Source organism: Idiotropiscis lumnitzeri, chromosome 3 (genome assembly GCF_059441095.1).
Source record: "Idiotropiscis lumnitzeri isolate Australia: NSW breed Sydney's pygmy pipehorse chromosome 3, RoL_Ilum_1.0, whole genome shotgun sequence".
Classification (NCBI taxonomy): Eukaryota; Metazoa; Chordata; class Actinopteri; order Syngnathiformes; family Syngnathidae; genus Idiotropiscis; species Idiotropiscis lumnitzeri.
In genome coordinates, this window is record NC_142393.1 from 23,724,213 (window position 1) to 23,742,061 (window position 17,849).

The following is a 17,849-nucleotide window of genomic DNA, read 5'->3' on the forward strand; positions in this document are numbered from 1 at the left end:
AAAACGAAATGCATGATTGATAATTAGCAGGATGAGACCTCATGAACAAAACTAATTTCCAACTTGAAGACAGTACACAAACAAAACAGTATGGACACATTTGGATTCAAATGGACCAGTCACTGTTTTAGTTATGAAAATGGTTGAAAGTTCACCTTTTGTGTCAGGTGAGTAGCCTGGCTATGTGGGGCATGGGGAACTCCTCCACAGGTCTGTGGCGTAGTAGATGACTTCCCAGGCAGGTATGGACTCGGAGGAGGAACGGCATTGACGGCCGAATGTGCAAAGCTGACGTCAGGTAAGCTGGCAGTAGAATACTGGTGATTTGTGGCTGCAGTCTGATCCTGTTGGACTTCACACTGGGGTGCATCCTGGCTGGATTGTGGAACGGCTACCTGCGCGATATGGCGGATTTGCTGCTGGGGAGCAGAGGAAATTGCTTCCTGTTGACTTTGTGAATGGTGAGGAGGCTGTGATGTGATTTGTTGGTGTACGCTCTGCATTGCCTCATGGCCGTGCTGGAGTTGCGTCTGAATGCAAGCCTGAAGCCCATTTTGCGTTTGCGGCATCATGCATTGTTGGTGCTCTTGTTGAACGGGCATCTGCTGGCTAATAAGTAGTGATGCAGAAGAACTCAGACCAGTTTGGGCTCCAGCTGGAAGCAAGACAGCACTACTGGAAGCGTGTGTCAAATGACACTGGGCCATGGCCGTCATAGTTGAAGACGCACACGTAAGAGGTTCCAGCTGCTGTGCCGGTCGAGTCGTGCTGGTGGCTGCCGTCTGTTGCTGATAACCTGACACTGTGTACGTCTGCTGCTGGATCGAAGCGACACAGTTCAAAGTTGCTAGCTGTGGTTGGCGACCTTGTGTCTGATAACACTGCGCCGCAGGTGGGTAGCAATCGCTGACTGCAGGATGGGGGTTGACTGAGCATGAACTGGGCTGACTTAGGGTTGCGGCACTGGGCTGACATGCAAACGGTGAAGCAGGCTGGATGTATTGGTGAGGTGTGTGCTCTGTTGCTTGATTCTGGTGACCCACAGAACAGGCCTACAGAAACAAAAGCAGGGAGCTACCATAAATTCAATTTTCTTCAGGACATTCATGGTCACAAGTGTACAAAGACAATGCAAGCCAACTAAAACTACTTCAAGGAGCCAGTAAGGCAAAACAGAAAGTTGTTATCATCTGTGTGGATTCGAGAGAAAAGCAGTGACAGTTAATCAGCAAGTAGATATAACCTGTTAGAGAATCAACAACAAGCATTTTTCTTTATTATAAGCAGGCTTATTATCCTTTTGAAGATTAGATTTCAGCTATGGGAGCCTAAGCAGCAAGCCAAACCCAGAAGGAGGATCGGATTTCTGGGAAGAAATCAGCGAGTCTACTACTTTGACATACCGCTCCAATCGCTGGGGCAATGTGCTGCTCTCGTGCAAAGGATCTATCCCCGCAGACATGGAGGGGTTCCTTATCCCCACACAAAGTGCCCCTCAGAAGATGATTCTTCAGTTTCCCATCTGGGGTAGCAAAGGGATTCCTATGGGAAGCTGAGGACTGAACGGAAGTGAGCTGGGCAGACGCAATACGACATGGTGCTCCTTTTTGATTGATAATATTTAACAGGGACTTCTGCAGCAGAAGGAAATCTGGATAATCACTTGAACCTTTATGATGTCCTAGAGCAGGGCAAGGCGTCGTTCCCACTGAGAACAGTGTGCTTTTGGACTCATATGGGCAGTGTGGCACATCAGAAGATGCGAAGCGTCCAACTACTCCCTGGTGCTGGTTGCTATGACCAGACGTTAAACTGAGGAGACCGCTGATGTCAGAATGTCTGCGGACCCTTGTCGAAGGAAGTGTCACATTCCCACCTCCAATGGTGTCCGAGAACAATGGTCGAACAAGTCGGGACGCTTCGGCGTGATGTTCCTGTTGATTTGTGGGACTGACGCATCTCAGGGAGAGTTTAGAGGCACAAAGTTGAGCTACAGGCTCGACATTGTATGCATCAATAACGGGAGCGCTTCCTCTGCGAACCCCAACTCCAAAACAAGTACCACGTTCCGGGTTCAACGCTACCCTGCACACTTCGGCCATTTCACAAGAGTGACCTGGCTGCCACTGATTGGGAAGCGAACCAAAAGGCAAAACACATGTTCATCACAATTAGCAGTTCACAAAGACAACACAGCTAAGTCACACTCAATGAACAACAAAAGCTGTTGTCCAATGAAAACCACACTTTGAGAATTTGGACTTTGGTTTGTCCTTAGGTAAAACAAAACAAACACAAACAGTTAAAGACTTAAAGTCATGGGCATGTGGAGAAAAATGATTACTTCTTGGAAAAATACAAAAAGATAAGGTTTACTTTGTACTACTGTAGAGGTTGTCATTTTTTGGGGGATGCCCATGGAATGGGAGTCAATTTAACCTTTAACAGGATTGGGACAGTACGGAAAGAAAAGTTCATTCTCAAGTGGAGTTTTTGAATTTTTCCAATTCAATAAAGGAGTAAAATGCAACTTTAGTTTTTTTTTTAATGTATGTTTTTTTTTTTAATTTAAATCTCCCGGTACTCAAATGTGCCGTTTTAGCCAGCAAAAATTGGCACTGAGATTCTGACTTTACTTCATATAATAGCCAAAATATAATTTACAAAGGTTTCTAAAGAAAATAGTTTGTTGATATTCAGTTTAAATTTAGAGGAAACATGTTATATAAAAACGATGACCAATAGGTCATTGAATGTTAAGTGAAATGTGTTATATATTCTCTCGTGTATTAATAATTGTTAACCAAGTAAAAATATTTATTTTTATTAAATCATAATATTTGATTATTTGATGGACTTTTCTGTTGGATTCGTGAATACCAAAAAATTCTATAGCTGCAGCCCTAAAAAGCATATCTGAATGAATGTGCAAGTCAACTTCCAAATACAAACCTGCTGTGTTGCCATAGTGATGGGCTCTAGCAGGGACTGATAGAGGACACTCTGCTGGCTGCTGTGAGAGTCCGAGTATACAGTGGAGCCCTTGCCACTGTCAAAAGTGCCATCTGCTATAGAGACACAAAAATGATCCAATCATAAAACGGGCAAAGGTTATGCTAGTCTAACGAACATGGGCAACAAAATTATTAGCACATGTGGCCTTGAGACCAATGGCGGAGCTTGGATTTCGCAATGTAGAAAAGCAATCCCAGAAAAAAAATCATAAACTATCAAAAGGTCATTTATCTAGCCTGGCACCTATGGGGGGTCCAAACATATTTTATCAAGGCAGTGCGCCTGCAGCTCCCCCTCTAGCTCCACCAGTCCTTGAGACATGGACACAATTATAATCTTTTTAGCTCTAAATGCCACCACAATGGATTTGAAATGAAACCAAAGGGCTGTGCTTGTAACTGCAGACTCTCAGCTTTACTTTGAGTGTATTGTCATCCAAATCAGGAAAATGCAGCTGTGGGAATGATAACAGTTTGCATATGTCTATGCCTCCCACTTTTGAATCGAGCAAAAGCAATGGGCCAATTGGATGCTCAGCTGTTCCATCGCCACGTGGGCTTGTATCGTTGCCAATTATTATTTAATGATGTGGCTGCGAAACGAAACGAAAGCAACCAAAGTAACGCAATGTAATGGCTGTAATGAATCCAAGTGAGCATGCATTTCAAAGATGAAGAAATAAATGTGAAGAGGAAATGTCCCAAATACAAATAAGAAGGAAGTGAAGGCACAGCATCACTAGGAATGAAAATCAGCATCAGCTGATGTTGTTGATGAGTTCCACACTCCAGGGTGTATATCACCGCAAAGGATTTGAAACCTGTATTCCAAAAATCAAGAGCTTGATTTGGGATTGCTCATTTGACCCATTACTTTTGCTCCCTTCAAAAGTGGGATGCACAAACAAACAAACTGTTGTCATTCCGACAGCAGCGTTGAGTTGATGTGAATTGTAAATACCCTAAAAATCAAGCACAAAATCTGCACCTAAAGAACATCTTGTCATCATTTCCAATTCATTGTGGCGGTCTTTAGAACCAAAAATGTGTCCATTGTCTCTTTGTAGAGGTGTCAAAATTAATTAATTGATAACTAATTATCAAATTAATCTACAACTAATTTAATAATTGAGTAGACGTTTAGAGCCATTGCTTAACTTCAAATTATCTGATTTCAGTGTCTCAACAATAATTATTCTCTCATTTCTGTCGTCTTACATGTGACTGAGGTGAAACTTGCTGGCGGGGTCCGAGGTTGGTTGTGCTGCTCGGCGTCCGCTTGTGGCTCCAGCAAAGAGGGCTGTCCTGCATGCGCATCCCGACAAGCCACGCCCTGACAAGTGGCCATTGGGAGCGCATTCCCACCATCCATTTGATGAGTAGCCGATGCCATTCTTTCTCGTCTCCATTTGATCAGCGCAACACGGTCCCGAATGGATTTTCCTACAGTCTTCACATCACTGTCATGGAAGAATCCAGACTCCACCTGAAAAAATTAAAGTTGTGACTCATAATTTTTGTTGTTGCAGAGTGTGCAAATACTAATCATAAAAGGCGCACTCCAAAATATTGGTCGAAAAAAGACAACCAAAACATCTGTAGGAGACTCATTACTTGCGAGGATTAATGAGTGTTGATGACTTTGAGAGTTGCAAAACACAGAAATATTCATAATTTTGCTGATTGTAGTGGGCCCCTCCCCTTTTTCACAGAAAACACATATTGTTGTTTATCTGTATGTTTATATATATTGTATGTTTATCTGTGTTTGTTGAAGAATTTGGGGGGGTTTAAATAACCCCCCCAATTTTTTTCTTCCAATGCACATTGGGTTTCAATCATACGCAGATTTGGGCTCTTTGAAGGCACTTTGATCTCATTGCACCGTTAGAATCCAGTATCAAGAGCTTTAATCCCGAAACAGACAGCATAAATGCCAATGTCAGAGTTATTCACATGAGAAGCCAGATAATAATTTGCCCTTTATTAGTCCCACAATAGGGAAATTCGAGATTCGAACCCAGGCCTCCTGGGGAGACTGGGTCCTGAACGCAGCGCCTTAGACCACTCGGCCATCCTGAGAAATCCTGTGTAACGTATTTTTTTGCTCAAGATTACCAACAGGACCAAAGGCAAAGTTTGAAAGTGTGCAAGAAAAAAGCCATTCGGTCAGGCTTACATGATCCCTTCAGGAAGACGACCAATAAAGAGCTGTGAATGAAACACCATAAATCCCAAACAAAATGTATTCACATACCATCTCTTGTGCCACCACCTCAGGTACTTCCTTCTCCAGGTCAAAGGTGAACTCAATAGCTCCACTCTCCTTATATTTGCCTTTCAATTTCTTGTGGTCCTCCACCCATAGTTTGAGGGCTATGGAGGTCTTTTGCCCATCGTCCTCCTCAGCAAGCTCAACTCTCACACCCGTGTCCTCGGCAAAAAAGGCGTGGTTCAGGAGGTCTTTGATGGCGTATCTGTTAGAAGATACAGTCAAGTTCACACGCAACCACAAAGGACTTTTCGGCTCTTATCCTTTAGGAGAGTCACACTTGCCCCGAGGTGCAAGCACAATCAAAAGGCGGACACAAAAATAACAGCAGCTGCCCATGCGGTGTATTTGGCCTTCTTTTCTAGTGACCGTGTCACGGCAGTGCCGCTCGGCAATACACAGCCTGATACAGTACTGGCTGTGCATTGACTGTCGCGAAAACCAAAATTGTTGGGAGATCTAAGGTAGCGGTATGTCAGAATGGCTTACCGCTCTTCTCTCTTTTGGCAGATACACTCCCCAATAATCTCTTTAATTTCAGGATCCATGACCTTATTGTAACTGGCTGGCTTGACTCCCTAGATGAAAATGACAACAATTTCAACACACGGAATTAAAACATTGAAGTCAAAACTACATTTAGGAGTTTATCAATCAAAAACAAAACAGAATACAAAAATTGTCATATACTGTATGTAAGACATGTTCTAAATGTGGATGTCATTCCACCTCCTTTTAGCTTCTTTTAATTCTAAATTTTCAAATTTTTCATTTGCATGCCAACGGCTGGTTTGTGCATAGTGCACATCATTTAGACCAGGTCAATTCTGATGTTTTTGCTCACTTGTGACATGTATCTGATTGTTTTCATGTCAATGAATGTGAATTGTGATTTCTTCAAATCAAAAATAATAAAAATTGAGCATCCCGCCTTGCACTTACACTTGTGACTTTGCGATATATCTGCGCAGCATTCTGACATTCCGAGTAGGGATATTCTGAGGTGGCCATTTCGAGCATACACATGCCGAAAGCGTAGACGTCCACAGCTTCATCGTAGTGCTCCTCATACATCTCTGGGGCCATGAACTCTGGAGTGCCTGTGCGAGAGGTGCATCCAAACGTCTTCCACATGCTTATCTGCTTGGATCACAGTGGACGACTTACCTATGACACTCTTTGCAAAGGAGGCAGCCTTCAGTGTGGCCAGCCCTAAATCGCCAATCTTGACGGAGCCTGTAGGGCCAGTGATGAAGATGTTATCGCACTTGAGGTCCCTGTGGATTATGGGTGGAGTTCTGGTGTGGAGAAAGTGAAGGCCTTTCAGGATCTGCCTGCACCAGCTTCTTAGCACCTTGGGCTTCATTACCTTAAACCGCTTCAGATAGCTGCACAAGAGAAGGCGAGTGTGTTGGTGCGTGTGCTGATATTGGCGATTGTTACCAGTTTTCATCAGTACTCACGTTTTTAATGTCCCTGATGTCATAAGCTCCGTCACCAAAACAATGCACTTCTTTCCTTTGAGCGGCGACTCCCAAAAGTCGTAAAAGCGGACAATGTTTGGATGTTGAAGACCTTTTAACATCTCAGCCTCTTCCTTGAATCGCTGACGTTCCACTTTTGACAGTTTCCGATCCTGAGAAAAAGGAACAGAGTCCAATGAAGGAAAAATAAAGATCATATACCCAAATTATTGGAAATCAGAATCAGAAATCAGAATGGCAGCCACTTGTCAGGTTGCTCATGTAAATTTCCTCTTAAATTGGTTAGAAAATGTGATTTGACGCATACATACTGTAGGCAGGGGCGGAGCTATATAGTGTCCAGGGGTGGCCAAGGACACCCTGTGTCACTCTCTGGTCATCCCCCTGGCCATCCTTACACTGAGTGGAATTTTGTTTTTTGCCATTTTCACAATTTTTAGACCCTTTCATACTGCGCCATGAGTTCTTTTTTTCAATATTAAATGCATATTTAAAGATGATATCCTGTTTTGATCTAGAGTTTTGATCTGAATGCCTACTTTTAAAAAAATCTGTCTCAAGTAAATAACATTTGAGTCATAGAGTCAATATCAATCAAAATGATTACTTTCACGCAAAAGCAGGCAAACAACATTCATTATTTATCAAACCAATCACAGTCATGGTTACATGAAATAAAATGCACACGTTCCAATCTTGCACATACAACGAAAGCAGGAGCTAACATGACAAAAGTTAAAATAAAACCTCAACATTTCGAATTGTGAAGAATTAGGATATTTTTTGTGCCATTGTGTTTTTTAGAAATGATTTGAAAGAATGAGTCATGAGTATGCCTTGTGTGGCAAAGGGATCACTTTGATTGGTTGTTAGCTAGTGGATCAATGCATGAGATCGAAGTAGACTGTGAGATAGTACAACAAAGCAAAGCAACTGCAAAGAATGTGAAATTATCTAGTCAATTAAGCTCAGCAAAATGTTGCCTTTTACTTAGACTTGATCTTGATTATGTTGAAGATTATAGTTGTTGTTCTGTTTCATGAAATCTATTTCATGAAACACTGACTGAAGCACGAAGAGATGGAACGGCCATGTTGTGTCAAACTGGCCACCCCACTCCAAAATTTCTGATCACATTTAACAAAAAATATATTATTAAATCCAAGTAAATCCAGAAGGTGAGTGCACAAATATTTTCTTGCAGAATGTACACCACTCTGTTAAACCAATCTTGTATTGAGATTGTGCTCGATCCACTGCGACTAAGTGAGAGAAGAGCTCAAATGGTGCGCGGACAGGTGCGAGGATGTGTGTGTGTGTGTGTGTTGGCAGTTGGGGGTGGTCACACCCTCTGCACACTGCAGTGAAAGGCTTTGTGTCATCGATCTGTTCCATCTTTCTCCATTTCCTTGAAAATATCTTGCCATCTCATCGTCTGCCTTCAGGCGCCCTCCCATCCCCTGTCACTGCATTCAGCCTGCCTCTCTCTCTCTCTGCACCCCTCAAAGCAGCCACTCCCTTTGAGATCCCCAGCAATTCCCCGCACACATATGGCACGAGGAGCAAGGAATTTGTCAGCTACACCCTGTCCCATTCCCTGCAAGGCGTATATTGCGCCAGGTAGCGCCATGCGATGCTTTACCGCATTTTCTTCCCATCATGGCTTACATAATCACGACCCCACCCTCACAGAGATGGACGTAAAACTTGGAAGCTCAGAGACATTCAATTATTTAGCCCCCACAATGAATTTCAGTGACACGCAAGAACCCAAGGTCATCTGAAAATAAGAAATAATTTCAAATTGGATGATGATCTGTTCTAACACACTGCCTGACAATGTAGCTCGGTTTGAGATGTGCGTGCGTGTGTGTTTGTGTGTATGCGTGCAGCCTATCGGGTTATGTGTGAATGTGTGGAACTCGGGGGTGGAGACTTTCACTGCACTCTTCTGAAGAGTCATGAATAATTCACCTCTGCAGAAAAGAGTGAGGCAAGCTGAGCAACAGCGGACTGGCTGGGTCCATCCTGCATGGGTTACCCCCAAGACGCTCAGCCTTCACAAGTCCAAAAAGGGGGTGTACAGTGCATAGAAGACGCTGCAGCAAGCAAAATGAAGAAAATTGAATAAAGGCAATAAAGAGGCTTTGGCCTCCTCCTAAAATCAATCAAGTCATCTTACACAATTTCTTTCCCCTCCCCCAAATCTTCAATCAGTCATCACACACAAAGACATGTACTCACACGCACAAAACTCCAATGAGCGACTCTCACAGCAGACGGTGAAACTTCTACATAATTCAGAAGCCACGTGTAGGCTCAACATGGTGAGACACCGAGACTCTCCAAAGACAGACGTCAACATCTTAGGCATGCATTCCAGTATAGCATTTGCAGCACTTAAAATTTGATACAAATGATACAAAAACATTTAAACATGTATAATATATTAACACAGAGCAAGATCAATGAATAACACAAAATTGTTGTATCAAGCAAGATTATAATAATGTAGTTTTGGAATTTTCATTTGAAGGAAAAACGACACAATACCATGATTCCCAGATCCCGGTATATCTGAGGCAAAAAAAAAACAAAAGAGTAAAACGCATTAAGTCTGCGTCAAACTGGGCTGGTGTGTCGCCTATGGTTCAACTGATTTCCACATTACATAACTTGCTCCCAATTCCTGTTGTAGCCATTAGGACAATATCAATCCAGTAATTTTGTGTTCCCTCTCTGCAGATTTGTCACAAACTGGATACCTTTTCAATTCTTCAACAAATACGTGAAACAAAATGTCTCCTTTACAAGTCTCGACTGGCTGCAGAAAATTGCAAACGTAATAAAAACTAAAAATATGAAGGTAGAGAACAGTATTTGAACCCGGGACCAAAGGAATAAAGCAGTACCTTCGGAGAGGCCGCGCTCCCCATGAAATAGCACCGGGACCATGGACCCAGACCCTGCTTGCTAAAATACAAAATGAACACTATTCCCACATAGATTCACAAACCAGCTTTGACTCACAGATAAATTCAAGCAAAATCCAAATGTTAATCTTTCACTACCTCACCACAGTTAGTGGTCCAAAATCTCAATAAAAAAAATGAACACACAAGGACTTGTTGCACTTATTTGCATATCCACTAGTATTAATCAACAAAATGGAGAGAAGACAATTAGTTATGAACTCAAAACTCAATTGCCAAAGTATGATATTTCACTCCTTTTATTCACGTCTCAATATGAAAGGATCACCAAAATGCCTGGAGAAAACCCTAGCGTCACCCATCAATTCTGTTTTGCGCAATGTACTACACCGCACTATAGGCGTTTTCATGACGAAGCAGCTTCATTTGGACAAAAAGCAGCATCGGTCTGAGTAACCAGCAGAAGCAAAGGCATGACAGCTGGTGGTGATGTCCTTAACAAAACACACCTAGACACACGCACCCACACACGCACACACACACAATATAATATAATTAGCAATGAATAGTTGTGGTGCTGCGATACACAGCGTGGGAGCTGGACCCATCTGCTCTAATGATCAACTTTTTATGAAGGCGCTTCCGTATCTAAATCAAGACCAGCACAGGTTGATGTGGACCAGAGACTATTTCACAAGGATCATTCGGACATTTTACTTTTATAATTACAACATAAAGCTTGACGAAAAAGTGGTTAATGAGGTGTATCAAAGAGCAAGCTAATACTTTATAACATCGAGATTAAGCAGCAAAACAGCCTTGCTCAAATAAGATTATGGAAGGAATTCCTAGAATTCGAGGGGGCTACAGTGAGACCTAATCCGCCGACTAAAGGCAGACGTGATTTTTGCCAACAAATATATTTGAAGTGCTTTTCCTCATTTCTTGTGCTAGGGCACAGACGCCATTCAACCACTCCCACCAGAACTGACTGGTCATGTCATGTCCCTCCAGGCCTTCAAGTGACAAATTGCCTCGAAAACTGCATCCAGCAAGCCACTCGAGAATTTCCAACTCAGGACTGTTTTTCTGGCTTTTATTGTTGGTGCTGTAACTGTCAAAGACATGCTCATTACCAGTTTGCTCTCACAATCAGATTTACGACTTTGGAACTGAGACAATGTAGTGAGACTCTTGCTTGCTCCTGGCAGAATCTTCAGCAAGAATCCTAAAATTAGTGCCAAACACACATACAGAAGTCTGAATGAGACTTTGGGCCTTTTGGGAAAGTCACATCTCCTAACGTTTAGGCCACCATTTCCTTAACCTTTGCTGGGGTCAGGGAGAAATGAATTGGTGGAAAAGGGAGAAAGAAGAGGAGAGTTGCGATCAAAAACTAGAATCAGGAGAACCACTCTCTCTCCCCAGGCAAAATCTCCTGCAAACAATCTAAGAGGGCTTAGCCATAAAATCCCTGCCATGATATCATTGCCACCATCGCAATCACAAGCCCAGAACCAGATTTCATCGATAGCAACGCACCCATACTCCGAAACGCCACAAAGGTCACAATTAACCTCTGAGCTACGGAGTAACCACACAACAAACGTGACCAAGATATTGCATACAAGGTGTATCAAAAATGTTTTCCAGGAGCTCCATCGTCACGGCCATCTTAATGTCGTCCACATTCTCAAAACAGGGGTCCTGGAACTTTTGCGACACACTGTTTTTTCTCAATGAAGAAAAACTCAGATGTTCTCCAATATTGACATATAATATCAGCGTCAAATTAAACTGAGAGGAGGTGAAGGTAAGAATGGGAGTCAGTGGAGATGGGAACAAAAAAAAAAAAAAGGAGTGATAAATGTAGAGTGAGCGAAAGGATGAAAAAATCACCACATGACCAATGCAGACATTTGACCAATATAGGAAGGTAAAAGAACAGCGAAATAGATTCGGTTAGGAAAAACAAGTTGCCAAATTGGGCATGCCATAATCATTCAAATATGATACTGCCCTAGAATGTATTTATTTTTTTGCCCCATGTCAGAATTATAAAGTTTGTTGAGGGTATTTTGCATTTTAGATAAGACAAGGACATAAATATTCAGCATTTGAGCTGCATACCTCATGACCACCTTGAACGGGCAGCCTGTTTTCAAATAGAACCAGAAAGCTCTGGTGTCTTGGTGCTGCTACTAAACGCAGGATTTCAAATTAAACATTTGTACAATTGTTTTCTGCTTAACCCTTTTATTGACTGTCCACTCAAGGGAGTTTTAGTATTTGTCACTAGGGAGGAATAATAGAGCAAATCGCTTCCTGTTTGCGTTTGCAACATTCAGCATGCCCACCATAACATCAGTCAGCCAGGTTCTACCTTTTGTCAGTGTTTGTGTGTTTTGTGTTGCAAAAGACTGCTACTTTGTAATATCTTGGAAAGGCCGAATAGCTTGGGCTCCAAACGTCAGCCACAATGTTGAAAGATTAGCAGGGCTCCAAGTAAGCCTCATGGGAGGGAGAAGCCAAGAGATAATCCAACTCCATTCCCCAAAGCATTGAAATAATTGTTAGTTCATTCCTTTGTGCCGGTTAAGTGGGTGATTTGCCAGTCTGACTAAGGAAAAGCGCAAAACATTTCGTACACTTAGCATTGCTGATTAATGTCTAATGACGGTCGCTGATTTGGTTTCACTGCAAAACACTGACAATTTGAAGTTTGATCATTTGCAAGTTACCAGGGAGTGGGTCAGTGGTTATGATATTATTATGGCGATCCTCTGTATTTTATAAGAGCAATGTACTAAGATGAGTTTGAAATTATATTTTGGATCATAGTGCGGTTTAAACCATGCACAAAGGAAATTCTAAACATTTTTAGAGGGATCAGTAACTTGCTTTTTTGCTATTCGTTGCATGGCTTGGTGGCCACAAAATGCAGCGGTTTATCATATGGCGCATAACTTTTCACTCCTGATGGCCAAGCGGCAGACAAGACTGGGCTGGTTATTAGAGTTTACCTGCAGCTCACACCAGGCAACCTCCACCCAGGTTTCAGTGTCCAGACCCTTGTAGACTGTCTTGAAGGAGCCTCTCCCAAGCTCGATGTCGAATTTAAGGAAGCGTCCTCCCGGAGAGGTGGAGACGGCCTTCATCTCTGCCTCTTCCTCCGTCTCCTCACTGGCTGCCTTGACAGCAATTTTCCCACCATCATTGCATATGGCGTTCGGTGTTTGTACTCCGCTTTGACCCTTTTCCTCAGCAGCTCTGCCACTTTCTTCGGCGTGAGCTTTTTGCCCAACTCGACTCTCAGCGACAGAGTCCGCCCGTATAATGGCGCTCGCGCCTGGCGTCCTGTCCGCGACCATTGAGGGGTTTCCGTTCAAGGGCCGGCCGTCACATTCGGATACGTCTGAGGCCTGCTCGTCTGCATCCGAGAACCACAAGCTTCTCCTGATGAATCTCTGTCGCACAATCTTCTGATAAGCAGAAGATGGGTCGCTGCCACCTCTTGGGGCTGAGCCCGGCGGGCATTTGTCAGGCATGGCTCCACAGGTGCTTATTTGATGCTCACGCTGCTGGCCAATCGACTGGTTGGCCTGCGAGCGCTCCTCGTTTCCTGTGTTGGGGTGAGCTTCCTGCTCCATGCTGAGGCGTGAATTCCGTCACTTCGGCTCCCAGCTCACACGTGCCGTGGAAAGATTTGCCAATATGCGGCCCACACATCAACACCTTCTGCTTCCACTCGGTGACCAAGTCACGGTAGTCTACATCAGTTGACACCACTGACAACACTTGCATGGACGGCACACACCAGCTTGAATCCAATATCAAGATCTGTAACAAAAACGTTGACAAATGGTTTTAGTCAGGCCATTATCCACTGAAAATAAGTCCTTTGACTTCTTAATTTGAACAAGTAAATTATATGCAACTATAAGCCTCAAAATGTTTTGAATAACATAGTGACTGTAAAGCAGGTAACTGAATTCAACGAACCTTACAACAGTCATTCCCAAACAGTGTGCTGTGGGAAATTATCTAATTTCACTGAATTGATCCAAATATTATACAGTACGTATATTTACGCCACGTTTATCTATTCCAATGTATAATGACAGAAAGAATGAAGAAATGTTCTTCCACTCGATCAGAGAGTCTCCAACTTTTGGAACCACATCTGAATAAACAAAATAAGTTGTATGTCAAAGTTTTCCTCAAACACTAGGCGGAGATTTCATTCCTAAAATGTATATTTAATATTGTTGTTAGACACTGTAACACAATGGACAGTTTGAACACTAACACAATGATTGAAAAAAAAAAGTTAAGAAAAAAAAAGAAAACGTACGTTACTTAACTAACAACCCAATTAACTGCTCGACTGCTGATTACTAAGGAAAGGAAAACGGTAGAATCAAACTTTTTTTCCTAGTGAAAAAAAGCATTCTTTTTTTTAATTTGGTACATTTGTTGTATAAATAATTGAACACAATATGTTGTGGCCCTTGAGTCAAAATGCTCCGACACCTGAAAATATGGGTTTGGCTTTGCTGAAAATGTTTGGCAGTGAATGAGTTCAAATGTAAGGCACATAAATTTCACTTAAATAAATGGTTTAAAACACACATTTCTTAAAGATCACAATCAAATGTGCTGTACTAAACGGAACTGAACTTGGACAGGGATTGTTTGGCATAGGACTAAAGTGGGCACGTGTAGCATAAAGACCACACTTTGAGAATCATATTTCTAGTCCTGGTAAACCTGTGTAATACCCAGCATGCTTTGCAGTGCACATTGTTAAGAGCTGTCGTGAATCAAGCTCGTGGTTGCTCTTTGTTTGCATTTGTTGTGTTGCGAGTGTGGCCGTGAAGTCTCCAGAGGTGGAGGAACAACATTACCGATGAAAGGTCAAAAGGAACATTTAAAAGTTGGGCATTTGTTCAAGACAGTGAGTCAGTGCGCACGCGTGTGATGTGACTGGGCGCGAGTTGTGGCCGATAGCAGCTCTTGAAAGAATGTGCATTCTGTTATCCCTCGTGGGAATGAAGAAATGTGATGAGCATCAGCGACGGTGTCATCCTTCGCCACATACGCATGCGTTACAATATCATCAATTCACCACCGGCTGCCATTCATGCAACAGAATCATTCATGACTTGCCTCAAGCATTTCATCCAAGAGGGCCACATTTTACACTGCAAGTAAACTGAGGCGCGATCAGCTTTATTTCATGACATGTACTTGTTGAAGCTTTTTTTGGGCGGAGGCCCGTGAGGTGTTTCGAAAGTAAGATATGTGCCTCGCTATGCTACGTCAATAAAGTTTGCGAACCACTGCACGAGTGTAACATAGAAATGATCCAATTTCACTTAACTGGACAAAAACAGGATTTATTCACTATAAATACTTGATCTTTGTTCATGTCAAAGGTCAAATAGTGCGAGGCACAACAACAAAAGGATCTTCCTTTAAATGGTGGAAAATACACAATTTATATGTCAGTCCACTTTGTCTTATGTTTTGGTTTGATAGAGTGCCATGCCATTTTTTTTAATGTACATAAAAATGTGTTTTGGCTAAGTGCCGGTTGGAAAATAAAAGAGCCTTGCAGCACGTTTCTCATTTGTTAGCTTAAGCACAAGATTGCACCCTTGCCTTCTTGGCAGGGCGGAGGCTGAATGGGCAATATTAGACAGCCCATTTGAACCAAACCAACACATTTCTGACAGTCTTCATGTCATGTTGACGAACCCAGAAAAAAATGCGAGCAAGCTGCAATTTAACTTACCTTGGTCCCAAAAGGCACGATAGCACTCCAACGGCCTGCTTTTAGGTGCTGATTCCAACAGCGGGGGGCATCATCATCATCATCATCATCATCATCATTGTCATCACTCAAGCTCGCTAAAGCTGAATGAGCCGTTTATCATCGAAGAAATGGGCACTTTGGAAGGCCATGTTGGACGTTCGTCGTTTGTGGCTTTCTTCTTGGACACATGAAATGCGTTTCAAGGCCGGACCGAAGGAAGAAATCCTGGAAATGCTCTTATTGCTTGGATGCTCCCGTTGCCCCTCGACGCAATTCGCCGCATCACTCCGCCTCCCTCTCTGGCAGTTTTCGAAAAATGGGCGAACACTTGCTTCAGATCCTGTCAACGGACACACGACGCGGACATGCTCTCCTGTCTTCTTCTCAAGGTGTCCGTTGAGCTTCAACGGCGTGTGAGGTGATGACGCTGCCCACGCTCGTTCCTTCAGCTCTAAAGGCTCCACGGCCACGCCCCTACGAACGAGCGGTCGAGCCGACCAATCAGGTGGCACGCCGGAAAAGTGCACGAGGCTGCATAACAAAAGTGAGTGGACCTACGTGAGAAATTCAAATTACATGAAAGGGACACTTTTATGAGCTTATCATTGGCACTTATATAATAATTTTGTATGTAAAAATGTCATCAGTACTACAATGGTCCCCAGTAAAACACTCTGTAGTGAAGGTTTTTTTTGTGATGAGATTTATGACAAATTGGCAGACACCCTTTTGGAGCTCAGCTTGTTATTTTTTTCCAGTTTCAGAGATAAATGTCACAACAGGGAAGCAAGCGTTGTAATATTGCTCACTTTGTCAGTTCTGTTGTCTAAAACGGCGACCGATTGCCACCAAAATGCAAATGCACATTACTACTCATGTCCACTTCAGCCTGTGAAAGTATAAAATCGTTATGCACTTTAGCTTGGATTTATTGACATCAAATATGAGCTCACGTGATCACCTCCACAAAATCAAAAATACCGTGCTCAAATCTCAGGAGGCAGACGGGGGCTGACAGCAGGCAGCCAGCAGGCCTGTTTGTAAAATGCTAACTAAGCCAAATTCTTTTGTGTTTCTGTCGCAGAAAATAATCCTACACGAAGGACTGCTTCCGAAAAATCTAGGCATAGTGCATGTCTTGGTTTAATGAACAATTCCAACCAAAGGGCGTCATAAGCGACACACTTTGTTTAATAGCCGTTCGTAACCCACTTTGCCCATTTTTATCCTAAATTGAATCCCACTACTCCTTCTTCTTTTGGTGTCCTTTTAAACAAGCCAATACAGTTGAAAATAATGTACACTATTTGATTGAAACATTATGTTTTAACAACAAAATACAGAAACAGCAGCTCCAATAAAAGCCCCTAAAATAAGTCCAAGATTTATTTTTGATCCTCACAGCAGAGTTCACTCCAAAAACGGGCATGCTGTTTACTTTTTATGTTGGGGAGCTCGGAGCTGCTCTCGCAAAATGTCTCGTTGTTACCCAGAAATTGGGGTTGCACAAAGGCAGGCACAACCCCACGGTCACTCTCTGGCCACCCCGTGGCCTAGGTATTAACTACATATTTAAAGAAGAAACGTACAATTAATGCAAATGCAAACTCTAAAAGATCCTGTCATTAGAGAAATACATCTTATTCTCACAGTTTCTGTCAGTAGAAATGATTACTTTCTCACCATAGCATTCAAAACATGGCTGGGAAGTAATTGTTTATCATACCATCCAAGTCACGGTTTCATGAATAAAATGCTGACGTGCAATCGATGAAATGTAATGAACCAATTTTAGGAGAAACGTTTCCATTAATTCGACAAATATTACTTCATTCTGGTCAATGTGAATTCTTTCCAAAAAAAATGCTGCATAATATAAACATCATATTGGTCCTATGATCTGAGTAAAAAATAATCTTGTCAGGTCAGCATGCAATCAAATTTAATTTAAGGAAGTGCAAGAAAGTGTTCCGCATGTGTGACGTCAGCTTGAGCTGAGCAACTCACGACAGATCACACGGCCTACCATGAGTCACCTCAATCATACTTTGTTTCCACTTCAGTGGGCAAGAGGAAAACCTTTCCATGATGTAATAGCACAACTATCGCATTGGATATTTCAACTGAATTTGCCATGCGACTCGTACTAAGAGCTGCATGTGGGTTTTTCAAAGAAGGTGGTCAGGCTCCAGCAGGCCATCCAATTAAAAACTCCATTGAATTTTTGATGGATGTGATGGCGCTCAAAGGGAGGACCAAAAGTGACGCTTCAGCGGACTGACGGTCACTCGCCCCTCAGCTTACACTTGCAAAATGAGAATCTCTTAA

At 42.6% G+C, this 17,849-nt stretch overlaps 1 protein-coding gene across 9 annotated transcripts in view; it reads right to left on the reverse strand.

The window, feature by feature from the left end:
- The window catches only part of LOC148340511 (serine/threonine-protein kinase WNK2), a 34,351-nt gene extending 18,379 nt beyond the window's left edge, over positions 1 to 15,972 (reverse strand). For 3 of the 9 annotated variants that reach the window (XM_088289615.1, XM_088289614.1, XM_088289613.1), the window contains exons 1-10: positions 15,501 to 15,970; positions 12,727 to 13,543; positions 6,750 to 6,922; positions 6,454 to 6,674; positions 6,229 to 6,386; positions 5,776 to 5,864; positions 5,272 to 5,491; positions 4,233 to 4,500; positions 2,953 to 3,068; positions 156 to 1,052 (exon numbers count right to left, since the gene is read on the reverse strand). In XM_088289615.1, coding sequence (XP_088145741.1) covers positions 156 to 1,052; positions 2,953 to 3,068; positions 4,233 to 4,500; positions 5,272 to 5,491; positions 5,776 to 5,864; positions 6,229 to 6,386; positions 6,454 to 6,674; positions 6,750 to 6,922; positions 12,727 to 13,353 — 2,769 coding nt within the window. In that variant the 5' untranslated portion in view covers positions 13,354 to 13,543; positions 15,501 to 15,970. Of the gene's footprint in view, positions 1 to 155; positions 1,053 to 1,403; positions 2,225 to 2,952; positions 3,069 to 4,232; positions 4,501 to 5,271; positions 5,492 to 5,775; positions 5,865 to 6,228; positions 6,387 to 6,453; positions 6,675 to 6,749; positions 6,923 to 12,726; positions 13,544 to 15,500 lie in introns of those variants that run through there. The other 6 variants (XM_088289618.1, XM_088289617.1, XR_015842459.1 and 3 more) reach the window with 5 other exon arrangements.
- Positions 15,973 to 17,849: the final 1,877 nt, after the last annotated feature.